The sequence below is a fragment of the Netta rufina genome (assembly GCF_964035555.1).
Source record: "Netta rufina genome assembly, chromosome: 3".
In the NCBI taxonomy this organism is placed as follows: domain Eukaryota; kingdom Metazoa; phylum Chordata; class Aves; order Anseriformes; family Anatidae; genus Netta; species Netta rufina.
In genome coordinates, this window is record NC_140125.1 from 56,686,573 (window position 1) to 56,704,970 (window position 18,398).

An 18,398-nucleotide genomic window follows, 5' to 3' on the forward strand; every position below is an offset into this window, starting at 1 on the left:
CCTCTCCCCGTTCACCTAACTGCATTCCCACCATTGCGCTTCGTTACTGGGGTTTTGTGGCTTTTCCCATCTGCCATATTCATGAGGCACTGGAAAAAACTAATCCGGAGCTTGTTTGCATTTCTGGGGCTGTTGTAGCTGTTTTTAAACATACATTGTGTAGTCTAGCATCTCTCCTTCAATAATTTTGTTCGCTGCTATTTTCCTCTGCCTTCTCACCCTACCCTTGTTTGTTCTGACCTCATTCCTCTCCTATTACCTCCTGCGATGTTGTGCCACAGCTTCTCCATGTGACATAGATTGGCTCTTTCAATCATTCTCTCTCCAGCAAGTCATTGTAAAATGAGCAGCTGTTGTGTTGCTGATAGCTATGGCTGGGGAAAGCCAAAATGTTGCAGGGGGTTCTTGGTGGGAAGGCCGTTAAAATAAAGGTGTTGCTTTCCCAGGGTTTGCTGGAAGAGAAGCATCCTTTTCCCGATGCCTCCTTCGCTGCAACAAAACTGACGACTAATTTAACATCAAAAGGGCAGACAAACAGGCAGCCCCTTAATAAACCTCCCAAATGGCTGACTCGGTTCCACTGCCTGTTTAAGCCGCTTCCCCACCCCACCGCAAATCTGCCTTCCCGTATTGCTTTCTATCACACATTGTGAATTTCATGGGAAGGGACTGGCACAGGCAACACGGGCTTTGGCACATCCCTAGCTCAGTGGGCATTTCCTTCCTGTACTCTTTGAAATACTGGACAGATATTTCGTGTGGTAAGTGGCACACATATACAGCCTTTGTTTCCATGCACGTTACTGGAATAGATCGGGGAGATTAACCCCTAAGAGCAGAAAAAGCAACTTTGCCGTGTTTAGTTTGGAAAGAGAATTGTTAACCATTTTCTCTCAAAATTCTCTTTCAGACACATTTTTGTTACAGAACTGAAATCTTACTCTTTTATGATTTTTAAAGATGTAAAATGGTATTCTGATTCCCTGTTAAGTGGATCATTATTCTGCTTTGCCAGAATCCCCTGTCTCTTTATTTTGTAGCCATCTTTGTAATTAGGGTACATGTTCTTCCAAAAAATGAGATGCGATGCCCTGCACTGCTCTAGGTCTTGAACTGTGCCTGATTCAACCCTAAACCATTAGTGGAAGCTGACACAGCACATCATCAAAATGCACTGCTGTTGCCAGAAGATTTAGTAGATGTTAATTTCACTTTTTTTTTTTTTTTTTATGCCTCCTGCTCCAACCATTCCGGTTTACTAAGAAAGCAAAAATGTAAATAAGCTAAACTACACTTTCTCCCCCTCAAGCATCCCCAGTTTTGATCTCACCGGCCAAAGGCTTTTGTCAGCTCTTTCTCCCTTGTGGTGCAAGCAGCAAAAATTTTTAATATTGAGAGTTGTGCGGAAGATTGCTGATAGGCCAGGGATCCCTTAACCCATGATGGATGAGCAGATTTTGTATGAGTTAAGAGATTAGATTATTTTTAAACCTCTGCAGCAATTTTTATTTATATTGAAAATCAGAATATGCTACGCTACTAATAAATAGCAAATGCTGTCTTTAGAAATATATAAAAGTATTTTCACATAGATCAGTATTTTGCCTTGCACTTTTATTACATTTACTTCCTGAACAAACAAGGTTATTTTCACTCTGCTAAGCGTCAACTGCACGGTACTTCTTATTATTACAATTATATTGATGTCCTCTTGCACAAAGGAGCCTGAATGCAGCTGGAGTTACAGTTTTCGGGAAGAAATCCATGTGTGGCTGCTCTCACTTAGGAATGCTCCCGTCAGTCACCTTGATTTATGCTGACCAGTGGTGAGCACCCTCCTCTGATTAACAGTCCCGCAGGTTCTTAGTTCGGACACTTGCATGAGGCAGTGGATGTGTGCCGTTCAGCGACCAGCTCTGCTCTCTGCTTCCCTTCCCATCGTGGACAGAATTACGGTAGCACTCCAGGCAAAAAAAAAAAAAAAGGCAAAAGGGGAATGGGGTGCCCAGAGGGGGCTGTACCAGGACTTCTTGCCTCAGTGTGCATGTTAGTCAATGTGTGGTGGATAGGCTGATGAAGCAAGTAGTGAGAGAGAGAATAAAAAATGAGTAATGGTTCATCTGTCATAGTCTTAAAGGACATTTTAAAGCAAAAATCGGAATAGGAACAATGCTTTATTTCATGCTGTATCAAAGGAGAAGCCTTATAATTGTCATGTTTCCAGAAATGGCTGCAGCAAGACAAGCCGATTAGACTGATCTTGCTTTAAACAAGAATTTGAAAAAATCTTTTGCTTGGCATAGAGCTGTTCCACATGCTTGCTCCATTGACCACAGCTACGGGTGCATTATTCAGCATGGACCCTTCTCAAACATTGAGGGAGAGAAGACTACCATATGAAAGTGAATTTGCAATGCTGTTCTCTTTGTTGAAGTATTACAGATACCTTAACAGAGCTGCAAAACACAAGTGAGGGTTATATCCTTGTAAAATGGCCGTGGTCCCCCTGTCTAGAAAGATTATTTTAATACATCTATCAATATTTCCCCCTTGGCTTCTCCGGAGGCAAAAACCTTGCAACAGCTTGTTGCAAGGAAGATGCATGCTGTTCATTGGCATCGAGACCAGAAAAAAAAAACAGGACACAAAATGCCATTGACGTAGCCATGTTCTTAATCACTACTAGTGCACAAAACATCTATTCAGCAGTTTTGCAAATCTAGAATGCTTACGAATGAAATACATGGATGTTTCACATAACAATCATTTAAAACACTTTCTTTTGAAAGGTTTGAACAACACATAGAGTTTTTCTTTATTTTAAGAGGAAGAAAAACAGGTAAGCTTTAAGCACTCTGTCTGGAGGCATCGATTCTAGGATACGGAGCATCTAACCTGTGTTACCTATTAGAATTCAGCCTGGGTCACGACTGATTAACAACCTGTTGGTTCAGGGCATCATGAAATAAGCAAATAGTCTCAGTCTATTTTCTTGAGGAGCTACAGAAGGCAGTGGCAAAGCTGCTCTCTTCCTTGCAAGCTGGTCAGAGAGATCAGGGAGGTGTCCTTCTCTGCAGAGGTGGTCTTCCCAGAACAGGTGCAGGAAAGGAAATGTGACAGAGACACGCTGTTCAAGTTCCTCCTGTTGTATTTTCCTTACAATAGAGGGTTTCATATTCCAGAGCCATCAACCTGCTGTTTTTCATCATTGCTGAGTTAAGCTTTGGATAGAAAAAAACAAACAAACAAACCAAAAATATCACCAAACCCAGCATGCCCTGGGTGGTGGTTTTCAGCGGTAGCTTTCATTTCTCAGTTTGTAATGTTTTCACTTGCTTAATATCTGCTTTGTCACCATTTACATTTCACAGCCAGACAGTGCAGTTCTGGCTTCTAGTTGCTGTGTGAGATGAGACTGCTGGTGCCTGCTTTTGCCCCGTGGCTCACCATCCTGCAGGGGCCACCGAGCACAGCACAGGGGCTCATCCAGCACTCTGCAAACCCTCCACATCAACCTGCCCCAGACAGACAACTCCACGCACCTCCCCCTGGCCGTGCTTTGTCCCGTTCATTATTTGTCTCCCCGGCCTCCTGCCAGGCCTGTTTTCGCCATCCTGGCCATTGCAAAACGTCTGGGGCAGCAGCTGATGAGCGTGCCCTGGCAGCGTGCGTGCAGCAGGCCGCTTCTTGAAGCTCCGTGACTCACTGCTAGCCCTGCGCTGCTACGAATCCACCTGGAGCAAGGCGACTGTCGAAATCCAATTAAAATCTTTGCATAATTATGCATGCGCTCTGGTTCACATGGCAAAATTCAAATAGACTCACCAGAGCCGCCAAGATTTGACAGATATGTTTGTATACTTTAAGGCTGTCACTGAGCTATTACTGTTTGCATGTAATCACTGACCCATTCATTTATTTCTTTTTTGTGAAGCCCACTTATGTGTGTTTTTTTCCAGAAATTTCAGATAGTGTATATTTGGTTATGAAAGTTTGATTATTTTTTTCCTGTCATTCTTATTTGCCTACACAAACATCGATCCTCTTTACCTCTTTATTTCTTTTCTGTGTTGCAAATAGAGCATTAATTTGTGTGTTATCATTAATTAAAAGGTTGTCTTTCACTCCCTCCTCCTTTGCAATATTAAGCAGTGATTGATCGGTGAATGGGAAGTCTCTCAGGTTCCCATTGGAAGTTTTTTGTTGATGTTGAAAGATGGCTGTTATAAACAGATAAAAACAGCATAAATGGACTAAGTGGCTTGTTCCTGTGGTGGGGTGGGCTGTTAGTTTTTCAGGGTTAATGTGGGCTGTGTATCACTGCCATTAGAGATATTTAAAGCGTCCTTCGTACTTCATGGTTAGTGTCAGAACTGACTAGACAGCTACGTGTTACATCCCTCCTTCGAAGAAGGAACATGAATAATTGCAAAGGTGGCTCAAATTAATTCTAGCTCAGCTAGAAAACAGGCATTTAGCCTCAAAAAGAGAACATTTCTACTACCTGCAGATAATTTTTATAAAACAAAATAATGAAAAGCAAGGTGTTCTCTCTCCTCCTTAGGGACCGAGCTTATGCGGGTTGAACTGTTGAAGGCTTCGGACGGCTCTTTGACAGCTTTGCTCCGTAGGTAGATACGGAGTTGGAATTGCCAAGTGGGTTTTCGGAAAGTAAACAGGAGAGAGCAACTGGCTCTGACAGCGAGCCTTGCTGTTTGCTCCCCATCCCCAGATAACAGTGGACTCAAATTATTGTGATGTGTTGATTGATTACAGCCGTTAAGTTTCTTAGTAATCAGTTTCATCACTTATTCTCAATTCACGCTTGCACCTTTGATTTTTCTTCCACAACAGGGTGATGCGGGTTGTCGTTGACTAATGAAGAACAGAATTGGTTTCGGCGTGAGACAAACGGAATGCCGACACCAATCCCAAAATGCATTAATCTTTAATAATCCACATCTGCATGTTTATAAATGATATAACCAGGGGTTGCTAACGTTGATCCTCCCCCTTCCAAGCAGCAAGTGACACGGGAGCGGTGGCGGCAGGCGGGGCGAGCGACCTTGCGGAGGGAGGGAGCGACCCAGAGGAAAGTTCCCAGCTGGTGAAAAACGCGTGGGGAACCGACCGCTCTGCTGCTGCAGCGGGCTGGGGAGCTTATCGCTGTTGGGCAAGATGGAATATGGCATGATAGATCTTGTCTTCAGGAAGATCAGACCCACCAAATGTTTGTTGGAGGCTGGGTTGCCTCCAGGTGCTTTCTGCCTTTTTGCATGCAACTCGCCATTTCCCCCTCTTCCCTGAGAACTGCGCTGGCTGTGCAACGTGCATTCTCATGCAATAAGAGAAGCTACAGGTCGTCTTAGGAGGGTTTGTTCCTTTTGAGGATAGGATTAATGAGAGCGCACGCATTTTACTACATAAATGCCTGTTAATCACAGGCGCTGGAGTAGTACAAGAAGTAGCAGGCAGGACAGGCAAAATAGTTCGTTGCCACATATCAGCTCTGCTCCACTTTCCACCTACCTGCCTGAACTTGAGAGGCTGAGAAGCAGGGAGGAGTGAAACTCCACCAGAGCTAACGCCACCTGATGATTAATATTGATTCGGAACAATTCCTGCATGGAGACGGATCAAAGAAAAAAGGAATACGGATTAAGAAATGCAATTTTATTTCATGTTTACCATCTCTTTGGCATCTTGCATGATTTTACACCGAAAATATTATGAATGAAAGCTGATATATGGTTTTGATAAAATTTGGCGATAATAAAATCAGGGCTGAAGGTTTCTGTTAGGTGGCAGATACTGGAAGTTCCTTGTGCTTCCCAGGCTCTTCAAGTGGGTAGACACAACGAGGAACAGTTTAGAGAAAAACTTTCCTTGTAGTAATAAACGAAGCTTAGAGGATGATGGGCAGGGATAATGAAAAATTCTTTCTTTGGAACTTGGATTTACTTCCTAAATGGAAATTCTGTGCTTTAAGTTTCAGGTGTGTGACAGGGTAGGTTTCGTTTCTGGAAGGAAGAAATGAGCAAGATACAGTGAGGAAATACTGCCCTCTCCTTTGTTAAGAGCTTCTAGTTATTTAGCACTTGCATCAATAGCAGTTTTATATTCTGGGTAATTGACATTTTATAAAGAAGTTGAGAATGTTTTTTCTCCAGCTGAAGCATATGCTTTTTGCATTAACAAACATGTAATGTCACGTCCCAAGTAATTACGAATGACTAAATCCATGCAGCCTTTCAGTCTAAACGCGAGCAAAGCTATCATTTTTATGAAAGGCTTAAAGGGACAGGGTAAGAAATACGGTGCGGTTCCAGGGCTTGGATCAGTCACTAACGCACACAGACGCTTCTCTCGCTGTTTTACGCCGATTTCAGAAAATACAGCTTGGAAAATCTAAAAGCAATTCAAGGGCACTGTGGAGGTGTGAGAGAATGCACTGGGGGGGGGGGGAGGGGGGGCGAGCTGCTGCCGCAGCCTCTCCAGCCCCCTCGCATCCCAATTTGCAGCGTTGCTTTGGAGGGACGCGGTGGCACAGAGTGCAAAACATGTGGCGGGGCGATTAAATGAGACTTTAGGAAAAAGAAAAAAAAAAAATGAAGTCAGTGGCTGAGCTTTGAAGAGGTCTGTCTAGTGCGGAGCAGTGAGCGAGTGGGGAAAAAAGGAGCAAGCGCCTCATCTAATCTTTCTCCTGGGGACCCAGGTGGACAAATTGGCAACCCTGTTCACAGCCCTCCCCCCCTTCTCCTTTGTACCGTAAGAACTGCTAATCGGATCCATGCTGCTGCAACTGTGGTTAGTTATTAACAGAATAAAAGCAGATTTCTTCAAAAGAACGGGTTGGGGAAAACGGCTATACAAAATTGCAAGGTTGTTAGAATCTTAAATGCACAGCGGTCGATTTTTTCCTATTCTGAATTATACGCTGAATACAGTCTTTCATCTGTCACTGTGCCCATTTCTTCAGAAGGCAGCCAAACATTAAGCTTCTCAAACAAAAAAAAAGTGTTTGAAAGAGGAAAAATATTGGGGAGGAGGAAGAATAGGAAAATGAGGAGGAGAAATCAGGTTTTGTTTTTATTAATTTGGCCTGGTGAGAGAAATACGAGCTTGCCGCTTCTATTCAGTTCCTGCGTTCCAGCCTCCGTGAGCCACCATTTCTGAATGCAGGGATTAGAGAAGATTTAACTGGTTGCTATCCTGGGCTGCGCGAGTCTGGATTGGCCTCCAGCAGAAATACCGTGTGCTGTGAACTCTCCCGAGCTTCCTGGAAATAATGCATTAAATGAGCGCGGAGTTAGGCGGAGGTGGGAGTCGAAAGAATTTGATCCCCCGAAATGAAACTTCTCATAACTGTAAAGTGAAATTACAGGGCTAGGAGGGGTGTTACTGAGGATAGGGAAGCAGTGATCCCTAGGTTTAGGCTGACTTACGCCTTCGCTTATATAAATAAATAAATGGCGTGCCCTTAATTTTGAGGGGCTCTAGGTGCTTTCCTGGTCTGCAGCAGGATTTCGAAATTTGCTGGAGAGGAACAATAGTTGTCAAGCAGACAGGTGCTCTCTGTGGCCTGCTGAAAATCCATTCGGATCTGGATGAGTCGCAGCCTTTTGAAAATTTCTATTGACAGCTGACTTTGGGCTTCTCGCCAAAATCTCAGGGAAAAAAAATAAAAAAATAAAAAAATTGGTGGTGCTGCCGCGGTGCTTCACTTCGGTCCAAACGCCGAGGTGGCTGCTGGATGGGGTGTAGATGAAACGGGGCCTCCTGCCGCGGCTCTGCTGCTCCCTTTCCCTCCCAAGCAAAGAAAGCTTTTGCCTGCGGGGCAATATTTGCTTTCCTGCAACTTGACACTCAGCCCATTGTCAGTTTAGGTGGTACTAGCAATTATTTCACTTTATACTCCTGAGTATTTCTTAATAGTCTTCATACCTTACTCAGGGGTTATACAACCTGGGAATAAAACATGGACAGCCAATTTGGCGGATACCAGCTTCAGCCACAGAATTCTCCCCCCCTTTTATTTTTTTTTTAACAAGAAAATGGTCTATAATGCAATGAATTATTCTGTAGCGAGGGTGACATTTGGATGGTGTTCCATAAGTAATACCCTGGGACCACACGCTGAATAATGAGGATGAAACAAGATCCTGAATAGCTACCTTGTCCTGTCAGTGTCATCTTTGTTTTAGAATTGAATGTTATATCATGTCAAACAAGTAGCTCCTGGTCATGAAATAAAGATGTTTATGCTGTTGCATATGTGTGGAGAAGAGTCAGAGCTAAGGTTCAGTGGGACACCGTAACTCACTGTTGCATATTTTTGAATGCAGATTTTAGAGTAATTTAGCCCTTAAGTTACGGTGACCTCTGTGGTGCTTGATCAGAACCCAGTCCTTGACACACTGAATGTAATACAAATATGAAGAAGAACATGGAGTGTAACTTCCGAGGATTAGCAGTTAGAATTACGTACTTTGAGAATATTTTTACCTTTTGATGATTTTAATTGGCTTGTGAGCGATACTCATGTATGTTTGTGAATCCAGTGACTTTGGAGAATGATGCATTTGTTTTAAGAGGCAATGTGGAAAATCAGGGCCGAGCCAACAATATTTTTGATAACTTTGCAATGTGGAACATCCCTAAATGTGGCTGAAGTTGACAATCTCCACACTTGCAGCCACTTTGCGTTGCTGCAGTGGAATAAATTGGCTGCTTGCGGTCTCACCTTCAGGCAGCCGCACAGCCAGCGGCCAAAACCACCCCAAAGCTGGAGGGCTCCAGGGTCCTCCGGAGCTCCCGGGTCGCAGAGGTGGAAATTGGCTGCGTGAGAAGGCAGCAGTGGATTGCCAGTGCTGTTGTTAGCTGCAGCACGGTGCTGAGAGGAGCCAGAAGGCTTGGTTTGAGCACAGGTGCCTGCATTTCCCTCCCGGGTGGTGCAGCATAACCCTGGCGGTGTGGGTAGCCAAGATATGGTCTGCAAATCTGCAAGGGTCTTCACGCTGCTGACCTTTTAAAGTATCTGTTACCATGTGGATACAAGGAAGGCTTTAATATTTCGTGCGTCTTAATTTGAGGAAATGCAGGCAACACTTGGGTTTTGTTCAGATAAGTACATCACTTTAAAAATACTGATGATACAACAGGAAGCTTGGTTACAATGCATAAATTAAGGAAGAAAATAATCTTTCTTCTTTAGAGGTCATAGGCTCTGTAAGATGAAAGAGATAACACAAACCACATGATCGGTCTCCCTTTATGCTGCCCATAGAAAAACTTCTTTCCTTTGAGGTCATTTGCACCTCACTTCCAATTTCCTGAAAAGCCCATTTAAAGCAGTCCCATACAGAAGCCTATTTATGATCTTTCATTTCTGATGTAGGGATCTGAGACCGAGTGTCCCTTCCGGTCCGCGAGCCTTTACTGTCACATTGACTGTGATATAATCCCATTATTTTATCAGGTTTCATCTTAATACTCACTAGGTTTCCTGGACCTCATTATTCCTAAAAGGAAGTTGTTTCAAATTCCAGTAATGGTTTGATTATCATCCTAAACATTGTGCTCTTTTCCCTCCCTGATATTTAGCTGCAAATACATTTTTAAAAAGACGTCACAAAATAACAGCTTTACTTTTTGCCATGCTCACTAATACGCCCTCCTTCAGCCTCCTGTCATGTCATGCTCATAGCCATTCTCAGTTCCCATTCCAGTTAGCATTAGGCTTTTTTTGAATTTTGTGTGCATGAGGGCTCAGCAATGGCACATCAGCAATGGTGTATGTTTCCTTACCTCCACTGGAAATAATTCTCCTAATTCATCCTAATAATATATATATATATATATATATATATTTTGATTCAGGGTGACAGCAAATGGTTAGTTGTAATTATCAAAAAATATAGTCGGATTTTCCCTCCTTGCCTTCTCCCATTTATAATAGATAATCCTATAGCTTTTCAGTTAGAAAAGGCCTCTTTCTGGTCTGTAAGAATATATCTTTGCATTTTCGTTACTCCAATACAAAGGGTGGTCCAGTTTCCTAGATAGTATTTTGATCATCTATGTTATCGACTATGCTTCCCTACTTAGTAGTTAACCAATGTCTTTAATAGAGTCCTAGCATTTAATTCCTAAATTAGATTGAGAATTGGTCCAAATACAACCCACAAGATCTTTAACTTCTGACTTTCCTACAGCCTGATGTTCCCCTTTCAACTCAGTCTGTTCCTGTGATCAGTCCCCCTGGTCCCCATTTCCCAGTTCCTCACGCATCTTAAAATTCTTGTACTGATATCCCTCCTTCCCTCTTTAACCAGTAATTTCCCAGGGGGAACCTGTTATCACTGAAGAGCTTTCTTGATTCAATTGTTCAGGCGCAATTCTGTGAGGTATTGTCCAGAGCAGTACCGAGCACTGCTACCAAGCATCCTCCAGTGTCATTACATTGATGGGAGCAGAGAGCCCTCAGCATGTTTCAAAACGTTACTGATTTGGGCAGTAATTCATCATAAGGACCCCTCCCCAGCAGGATATCAAAGGTCTGCTCTTTCTTGCTACGTTGGCTCTAAGGAATTTGCTTTTTACACTTTAACTGCAAATTTCATGGCTACCACTATAATGCAATCACCATTTAGTGCTTTTCTCAGACCACCTTTTCCAAAGGTACAATGCAGTCTCTTCTATTTCAAGCACAGATTTACAAAGCTTCATGCAAAATGTTTAAAGGCATTTCTAACATAATTTTTAAAATAGAAAACCAGCTTATAACTATGTCATTAAGTAGTTCAAATTCTCTCACCTCTTCAACTGAGTTTACTTTATTAAAACAAAAAAGAAAAAAGATATATCCTTTGAACAGGCATTATTGTATTTGCTGTGATTTTGCATAAGAAAAATATTGTGAAACATCAGTAGTGTTTACTTTGCAGAAGTTTTGGCAGGTAGAGTATCTCAGCAGTGTGATAACAGTACTATACAAAGCATGGGAAAAGGGCATTCCTGTTTAAACTTCCATCTGCGTACCATTAGGTCAAAAGAGGCAATAGTCTGTCAGTGAAAAAACTTGTGTTTTGTTTTTTTTTTCCTCTTACATAGCCGTAGAAATGATGTTTAAAAAGAAAATAGATTGTTTTCTTTTGTAGAAGTTTTTTTTCCGTAATAAAACACAAAAGTCTGTTTGTGTATAATTTAAAGCAGCTTCCAAGAATACCAGCTACAAGTACCAGTAGGCTAAAAGGGAGGAGGATTAATATCATTTAAAGGAAAGAAATAAAAAAATCCTTAAGGTCATTTCTTTTCTTGACAAAGGAACTTTGAAAGCATGGCAGACAGGATCTTCAAAGGATTTTAAAAGTCCCGTCATCCACTCCCAATCAATAGGAGTTAGATATCCAAATTAAGAGTTCAGTTCAAGCCTTCAAAGGTATTTGGGTGCTTAACTTCCTTTTACCTTTCAGATCACTTCTAAGGGTAAAATGACAGGCCAACTGAAAATATTTTTGTGCAGTATTCCACATGTCCAGCACCTGGATAATTTGTAGTACCCACTGATAATTAACATAATGGCCACTTCTGTTGCAAATTCATTCCTTGTTTGAATATGTGTAGAGTTGGTTGACTTGTTTATGACATTGTTTTCTTGTGTGAAACAACATCTTTGGTTTCCAGTTTCTTTCAATACCAAGCACAAACAAACAAACAAACAACAACAACAAAAAACAGAATGCAAACTTTAAAAAGTGAGCTAAAATAGCATTAATGTTTACAGAGGTTACAAACAATTTCAGTGAATTTGCAAAGCTCCTGAGGTTGGATTCCCAAAGGATGCAGATGAAAATGATTTCTTTGTAACATGGCGTATATGCTCAGTTCTAGAGCTTGACTTCCCTGTCTGCGCTTGCACATCTGCATGTGCAGGATAAGGCTCCTGCCAGATAATTGAACTTATTATCAATGCAAAAAGTTAAAGACCTGCTATAAATGTAGTCAAAATATGTTGCCTAGTACAGATCGTCCATGCAATATTAATGTCTCTTAAAGTTTGCCAGGCCTCCACCTGGTGGGGGTTCCACTGGGAGCTGCGGGGTGCAATCAGGAGTACCTCTGCCTCTACTATTAAGCATTTTGAAAAATTTTACATGGTTTTCAGGAAAAAAAAAAAGCCACAGTCAAGATTTACTGGAAGTGCTGTCTGATCGCGGTGCCTCAGGCACGCGCGGTGGCAGTGGCAGCTCGCAGCGTTAGCATGGCGCTACTACGTGTTTACAGTTCGAGCCACCCAATCCTTTCTGTCAAGCAGAAGGTGTTTGGTACAGTGCAGGCACGTACTGTTGCCACAGCCTGCCCATGATCGGCATCGAAACAAGCTGGTGTGTTATGGTCACACGCCCTGGGGCACCCGGCCAGGCCGTGGATCCCGGAGCTGCAGGCACCGTGTGGCATCGTTGGGCCTCCAGCCCAGCATCTGCGTCTCTGAGGCTGTTGTCACAGCCGCTCATGCTCGTGTTGCCCGTCGTGTTTTCTAGCGTAGAGGCACCTCAGCGGAGTAGTTAGCAGGTGGTCACACCCTACATTTTATGTAGTCCTCTCATTGCTTTGGCTCCAGTACGCAGGCCCGCCATAGCTGGTGGCTCTGAGGCCGGGAAGCGGCAGGGCAGGGAAGGGCAGGGCAGGCACATCCCCTTTCCTCGGTTTTATTTCCAGCTTTGGGCACTTCGTAGCTCTAAAGAAAGAGCAACCCCTGCTGGCTCTCCTTCAGCTCTGCTCCCAGCTCCAGAAATAGCCACAGGATCCTCGCCTCAGCCATTAAAAAAGGGTGGCTGCTAAGCACGAGGAAATGATTCTCAGCAGGCACAAATCTATTTCATGTGTTTTTATTCTTTCCATTTCTTTTAAACGGAAAACAATCTGAGCAGTTTCTGAGGATGAGGGATATAAATCTGTCTGCTGCTATTTATACCATGCTCGTCACTGCAGTGGCTAAGTGCTTAAAATATATACTTGCTGCCTAACCTGAGGTGGTCTTCAAGCTGCTTTGGCTGTCGAGAGCAGAGGCATCTCAAACCAGCAGTGACCAGGAGGCCGGGAGATGCCCAGCTCTTGGTCTTCCTCCTCCTGTTGGGTGCAAAGCCGCTGCCAAGCTGTAGCAGTGCAATGGGGGTGGCGAGGGCCCCGTGCTGGACACGGCGTTGAATTGTGGCCCAGAGAAAGGACTTCAATGAGCACCTGCTTTAAACACCGCGTAGCACTATTGAAAGGGAAGATTTAGTGTCCTAAGCCTCACAGGCAGCATTGTGTGAGCCATTCTTCCTCTTTGGGTGGGTAGACAGCTGTGGGTAAACTGGGGGTGTCTTTGAACGAGGCCATAGAAATGAGCCTGTCTGTTCTGGATGGATATTTCGGTAAGCAAATATCTTCCCTTTGCCTTGTTTGAATAATAAGATACCCCTTTGCTGTCTGCTCCCTTTCAAACATGCTTCATGTTTACCATGTGCACCTACGTATTACTCTTTATTCCCATGTTCTGTGTGGACATTCAAATAACATTAAAACCACTGATTCATTGAAATACTTTTTATTGTTGTTAGTCATTTTTGTATTGACTGAATTTTTCATTGGTAATATTGCTGGCAGTAGGCCATGTCTGCCTGGCTGGAGGCCAGTTTAAGCTCGGCAGGATGAGCCCTATTGTTCAGCAGACTTGGATTTTGTTAAACTCTCTAACAGAAATATGTGTCAGGAGATTTGCAGCTATAAATTGGATCATGTCGGTGAGGTTGGGAACTCGCTCAATACAAAATTGTACATTCCACCATGCCTGTTGCTAAATATGTTTATGCATCTTTCCTCCGTGGGTTTCCAAAGCAAAAAAAAAAAAAAAAAAAACGAAGAAAAGAAAAAAAAAAAAAAAAGAAAAAAGCTGAACCTGTTGAGCTCTGTTTTTAACTTATACAGCTGGTACTTTCTTTGATGTTAAGTGGTTTAAAAATGCAGCAAGGCTTGGTTTTGTGCATTGCAATGTTAAAAGCAAGTCTATTTTCCCTTTCTTCTCTGTGTGTTACAGGCAGTCAGATGCCACCGCAGCCTCCTGGCAGCCAGTCAGAATCCAGCTCCCACCCTGCTTTGAGCCAGTCACCAATGCCACAGGACCGAGGTTTGTTAGGTGTTTGGGTCTTTTTTATAGTTGGTGCCAAGTTCAGTCTTCATTTTAAGATGCACATTAGTAATATGAGATTTCCTGGTATTTTTTTTTCCTTTTCCCAGAGAAAATAATGACAATCCTTATTTTAAAAGCCTCTGGGGGTTTCCTTCTCTGGGGAAAGAGCAATTGAATAGCAGGTTTTACCAAAACATAACTGGAAACAAGGTCTTTTTAAAATACAGTGAATACCCAGAGTATAAAAGCAGTTTTCTGTAAATGATTGATTTATGTCCTAGAAAATTCAACTTTTTGTTGTCTGTCTTGGAATTGAGATCTATAGAAAGTACTATAGAAATTTTAGTAGCTACAAGCACTGTAGTTTTGATACTGTTCTTAGAATTCTCGTCTCTGATGTCTTTGCACGGACATGATAGCTAGTGCTCTAGCCAGTTCTAGAAATAAAAATATCTTTAAATATAAAGGGAAATCAACTATTTAGGTCAAATAGTTCAAAGATTTGGAAATTCTACAAGGAAAAACCTTGCAGGCAGCAGCACTGTTCTAAAACACTGCTTCCTAGCAAGCGCTCACCAAAATAAACGGAGAAATATTTTTTCTTAATGTTACTGTTTGTAAATGTTAAGCCCTTTTTCCTTTTGCCTCCTTCCTCCCTAGCTCACAAAAAAAAAAGAATTGTTACAGGCTTCTCACATGGCCATATGATCAACTGCTGTAAACTGGGCATCCTGTCCATGCAGTGGTTAACATGTGCCAGCAACAAGCTTGCAAAACAGACACATGATAACTGTGATAAACATGGAGTTATTTATGAAATGCCCCTCCTAAAATGTCTTGCTACCAGAAATATTCCAAGTAGCACCATATGGGGATACCATAAATACTAGAAGTTTTCTCACAGTGAAACAAGTTGAACTCACAGAATGACAAATTTCTGGGACAGCATCCAGGAGAAACTAAGAGGATTCACAAAGAGGAGGAAAGAGTCCTAATTTTTGCTATTTTTCTGTGTTGGATGTCACCTCCTCCAGGAATGCTGATTAATGAGAACATTAAATAGAAAATTCCACATTTGATTCATTTATTTTATTTCCTTTGCAGGTCATTCTTTATACATAGTTAGTGCAGGGACCTAAAATCTGTTTTAGAGTAATGTACGTGCTTGGTGAAGAAGAGTGGCCTCATTACCCGGTACAGAAGTGTTATGTTTTGTAGGACAGAATGTCACAAGACAGTGGGAGTGGATCAGGTTGAGGCTTTGAAGACCCAAGCATCTCAGAAAGATGTGTGCATTTCTTGGCATGATTGGGTCTTGGCACTAAATGTGGTGCTGCTCAGCAATAAGTGTTAGTGTGTGTTCCTCACCTGGCCTTGGGGGATGAGTTAGGCGGATCTGACCAAGCTGTACGGTTTGGTTGAACCCTTTGACTGTTCTTACAGAACAAAACTGGGTGTCAGTATGTGGTCAGGGGAGACAGAGGGGCATGCATAAGTAAAAGTTAGAAGACAGCTACTAAAACTGGGAAGTCAAACAAGTATATAACAGCAAGGAAAATAAAATTTACAGGTTGATGTAGTGTTGTTCTTCATCTATGGGGGGGATAATTGTGGGTATGTTCTTAGAGGAAATGTGTTTGGGAATGTTAACACATAATTTTTTCACATTTCATATGTAGAATCTGGTGTAATATGCGTGATCCTTGTGACCCATCTTGTACAAGAAGTTCATTTGTTTCATGCAGAAGATATGAAATTTGTAACTAGCTAGGTTATATTGATTTTGCAGAACGTGTTCCCCAAAGCTTCTCTAAAGTCTGCGCGATATGTGCATAAACATGTGTGCATTCCCTTTTGCGCCCTGTCATTGATTAGAGGCTCCTTTGAAATGGAAAACTTCACCTTTTAAAAAGGCTGTTACATTAGTTGATTCCTTTGCTTGCTTGAACTGGTTTCCACTGAACTTGAAGACAGGAAGGAGGGGGAGTAATGGGGACTCAAAGGGAAGGTGCTTGTCATTTACTGATAAAAACCTGAGCAGAAAATCGTTGCTGCTAAGGACACCTGATCCATAGGCATCTGTTACAGTAATTTAAACTCATGGCTTACTGATGCACTTTCTACAAAAAAAAAAAAAAAAGCCTAGAGACCCTTCATAGGATAAGGTAAAGTTATTTGTTTTAGTACTTTGTGTAACATTTCTTTCCTTATTTAGAGAGATAATTGAATGAACAACAGGTTGCTAACAGTTTCCTGAAGAGAATCCTTTGCTCTCAATGTTTGGGAAAAAAAAAATGTTATCTATCAGATATTGTGAAATTTGATTATCAGGTGGAGTATGAACTGTAGCACTTCTGGATGCTAAACTACTACCTTGAACCATTAAGTTTACACATCTTTATTATTGAAGTGTTTGATTATATTTTATCCTACGTTATCCACGGTTACTCAGCACCCAGCTGGGATTTCTTATGTTTGCCTGCCTGAGGCTATACATCCCTGTCATACAGTGCAGTATGAAGCAATGAGCGAATTTTTACATGTACATTCTGTGTGTGAGAGGAGTAAAGGTGGCAAGGTGTGTACGTATGTACAGTAATAGGAATTTCTTGGGAGACTGGATTTTCTGTGCTCTTAGCTTACTTTTATATAGCTTATTACATACTTTTTGTAATGATTGCATCAAAGTGCGTATGTTTTAAAAATAATTTGAATTTTATTCATGTCAAACTGGTACATTCGGATCCAGTGAACATGCTGTTGTAAGTAGCCTACTTCTCATCCCAGAAGTGGTCACCAGTTACTGATATTCAATGCCCAGTCAATGAAACTATTTCAGTTCTACCAACATGCATCATCTACAATAAGAGATTCCTTGTAATTTTATATGTGTATAACCTATGTCTCAACTCACAAGACTTTCACAGTAGTGGAGCTTGAAGTTAGACCCATATCACGTAGGTAACTGTTGGAGTCAGAGAGCTGTGGAGACAGAAAGAGCAGGCTGTGCAGGGTTGGGGTCAGAAGGCTCTTGGAGAAGCAGGAGGAACGATGCTGGCTCACCTACCTACACATGCGTTTATCTGCTGCTGAATCCCAGCAGTTACCATTACTAGGGAATAACACGTGAAAATGTAGTCGTGCTCGTTGAAGCTAGTCATTGAAACTTACTGCTGGGAGGGATCCATGTTTTGCTCTTTGTTTCTCATATAGCTACTCCAGCTTTTTCTTTATTGTGACCAGAAGTAGATTTTTTTTTGTTTTTTGTATTTACAAACTTTAGTTACATCAGCCCCTAGAGGCAGAGAAGCAGCAATACCCGTTGTACCCATCTGGCGAATACTTGAAGTACAGGGACTTATGTTCCCTATTCTCAACTGTACCAACCTGCCTGATCTGCTGAAGTTTTGGAAGCTGCACTTTGAGGATGTGCTCAATAGCTAAAACTACTCTGTGGGCCAGAAGGTGTCTGTATGGATGAAACAGAAGCCAGCATACCCGAATTAACCCCCTGAACTAGTTTCCTGAAGTGTGAAAAGGAAGTCTTCTATCCTGACCTTTAGTTTATACTCCCACTCTTAGTTTTGCAAGCTAAGGGAGATGTCCATTAGGAGATGGTATATGGATATTCACATAAGTAAACACTAATAGGAGAAAACGTGTCACAGTAATGCTGAAACAGACACTTTCACTCTGGGAGAAATGAATGGTTCCTTACCTAATTTTGAAAAAGCATAGGAAACATACCAATTTTAAGTAATATTTTTCATGCTTTTCAAGTTGTGTATCCACACGTCCAGTTTCAATCTCATATTAAAATAGTGAATTGGGAGCTCCTGAAAACCATTGAATTTAATGGAAACAGTTAATGACTTTGCGTTATTACTCCAGCAAGCACCCTCATAATGGGGATACTTAAAGAAGCCTTATTTATTAGTGCAAATGTATATGGGTCAGAATTAATTTTTAAAAAATCTTTAATTGTTTTCCCCTTATAATTTTCACAGCGGTATGTAGTTAAATATTCATGATAATGCTGATGATATGCTAAAGGTCTGAAATAGATCTGGAGCCTCAAAATCAACACAGGTTATTTAACCCTTTTCATCTAATGCACCATTGGGGACTTGCTCAGTGAAATCCCAGAGCACTGGAATAATTAGAAGATAGTAATGAGGATTTAATTAGTCCTTGAGATATGCTGAAATAGGACCACTGAGAACTT

General features: G+C 41.9%; 1 protein-coding gene across 4 annotated transcripts in view; it reads left to right on the top strand.

Annotated features, from left to right (window-relative positions):
• Nucleotides 1-18,398, top strand: part of ARID1B (AT-rich interaction domain 1B) — a gene marked incomplete at its 5' end in the record, with an annotated part of 322,379 nt that overhangs the window by 224,711 nt on the left and 79,270 nt on the right. For all 4 annotated transcript variants that reach the window (XM_084284568.1, XM_084284570.1, XM_084284569.1 and 1 more), the window contains one exon: nt 14,081-14,170. In XM_084284568.1, coding sequence (XP_084140694.1) covers nt 14,081-14,170 — 90 coding nt within the window. The remainder of the gene's footprint in view (nt 1-14,080; nt 14,171-18,398) is intronic.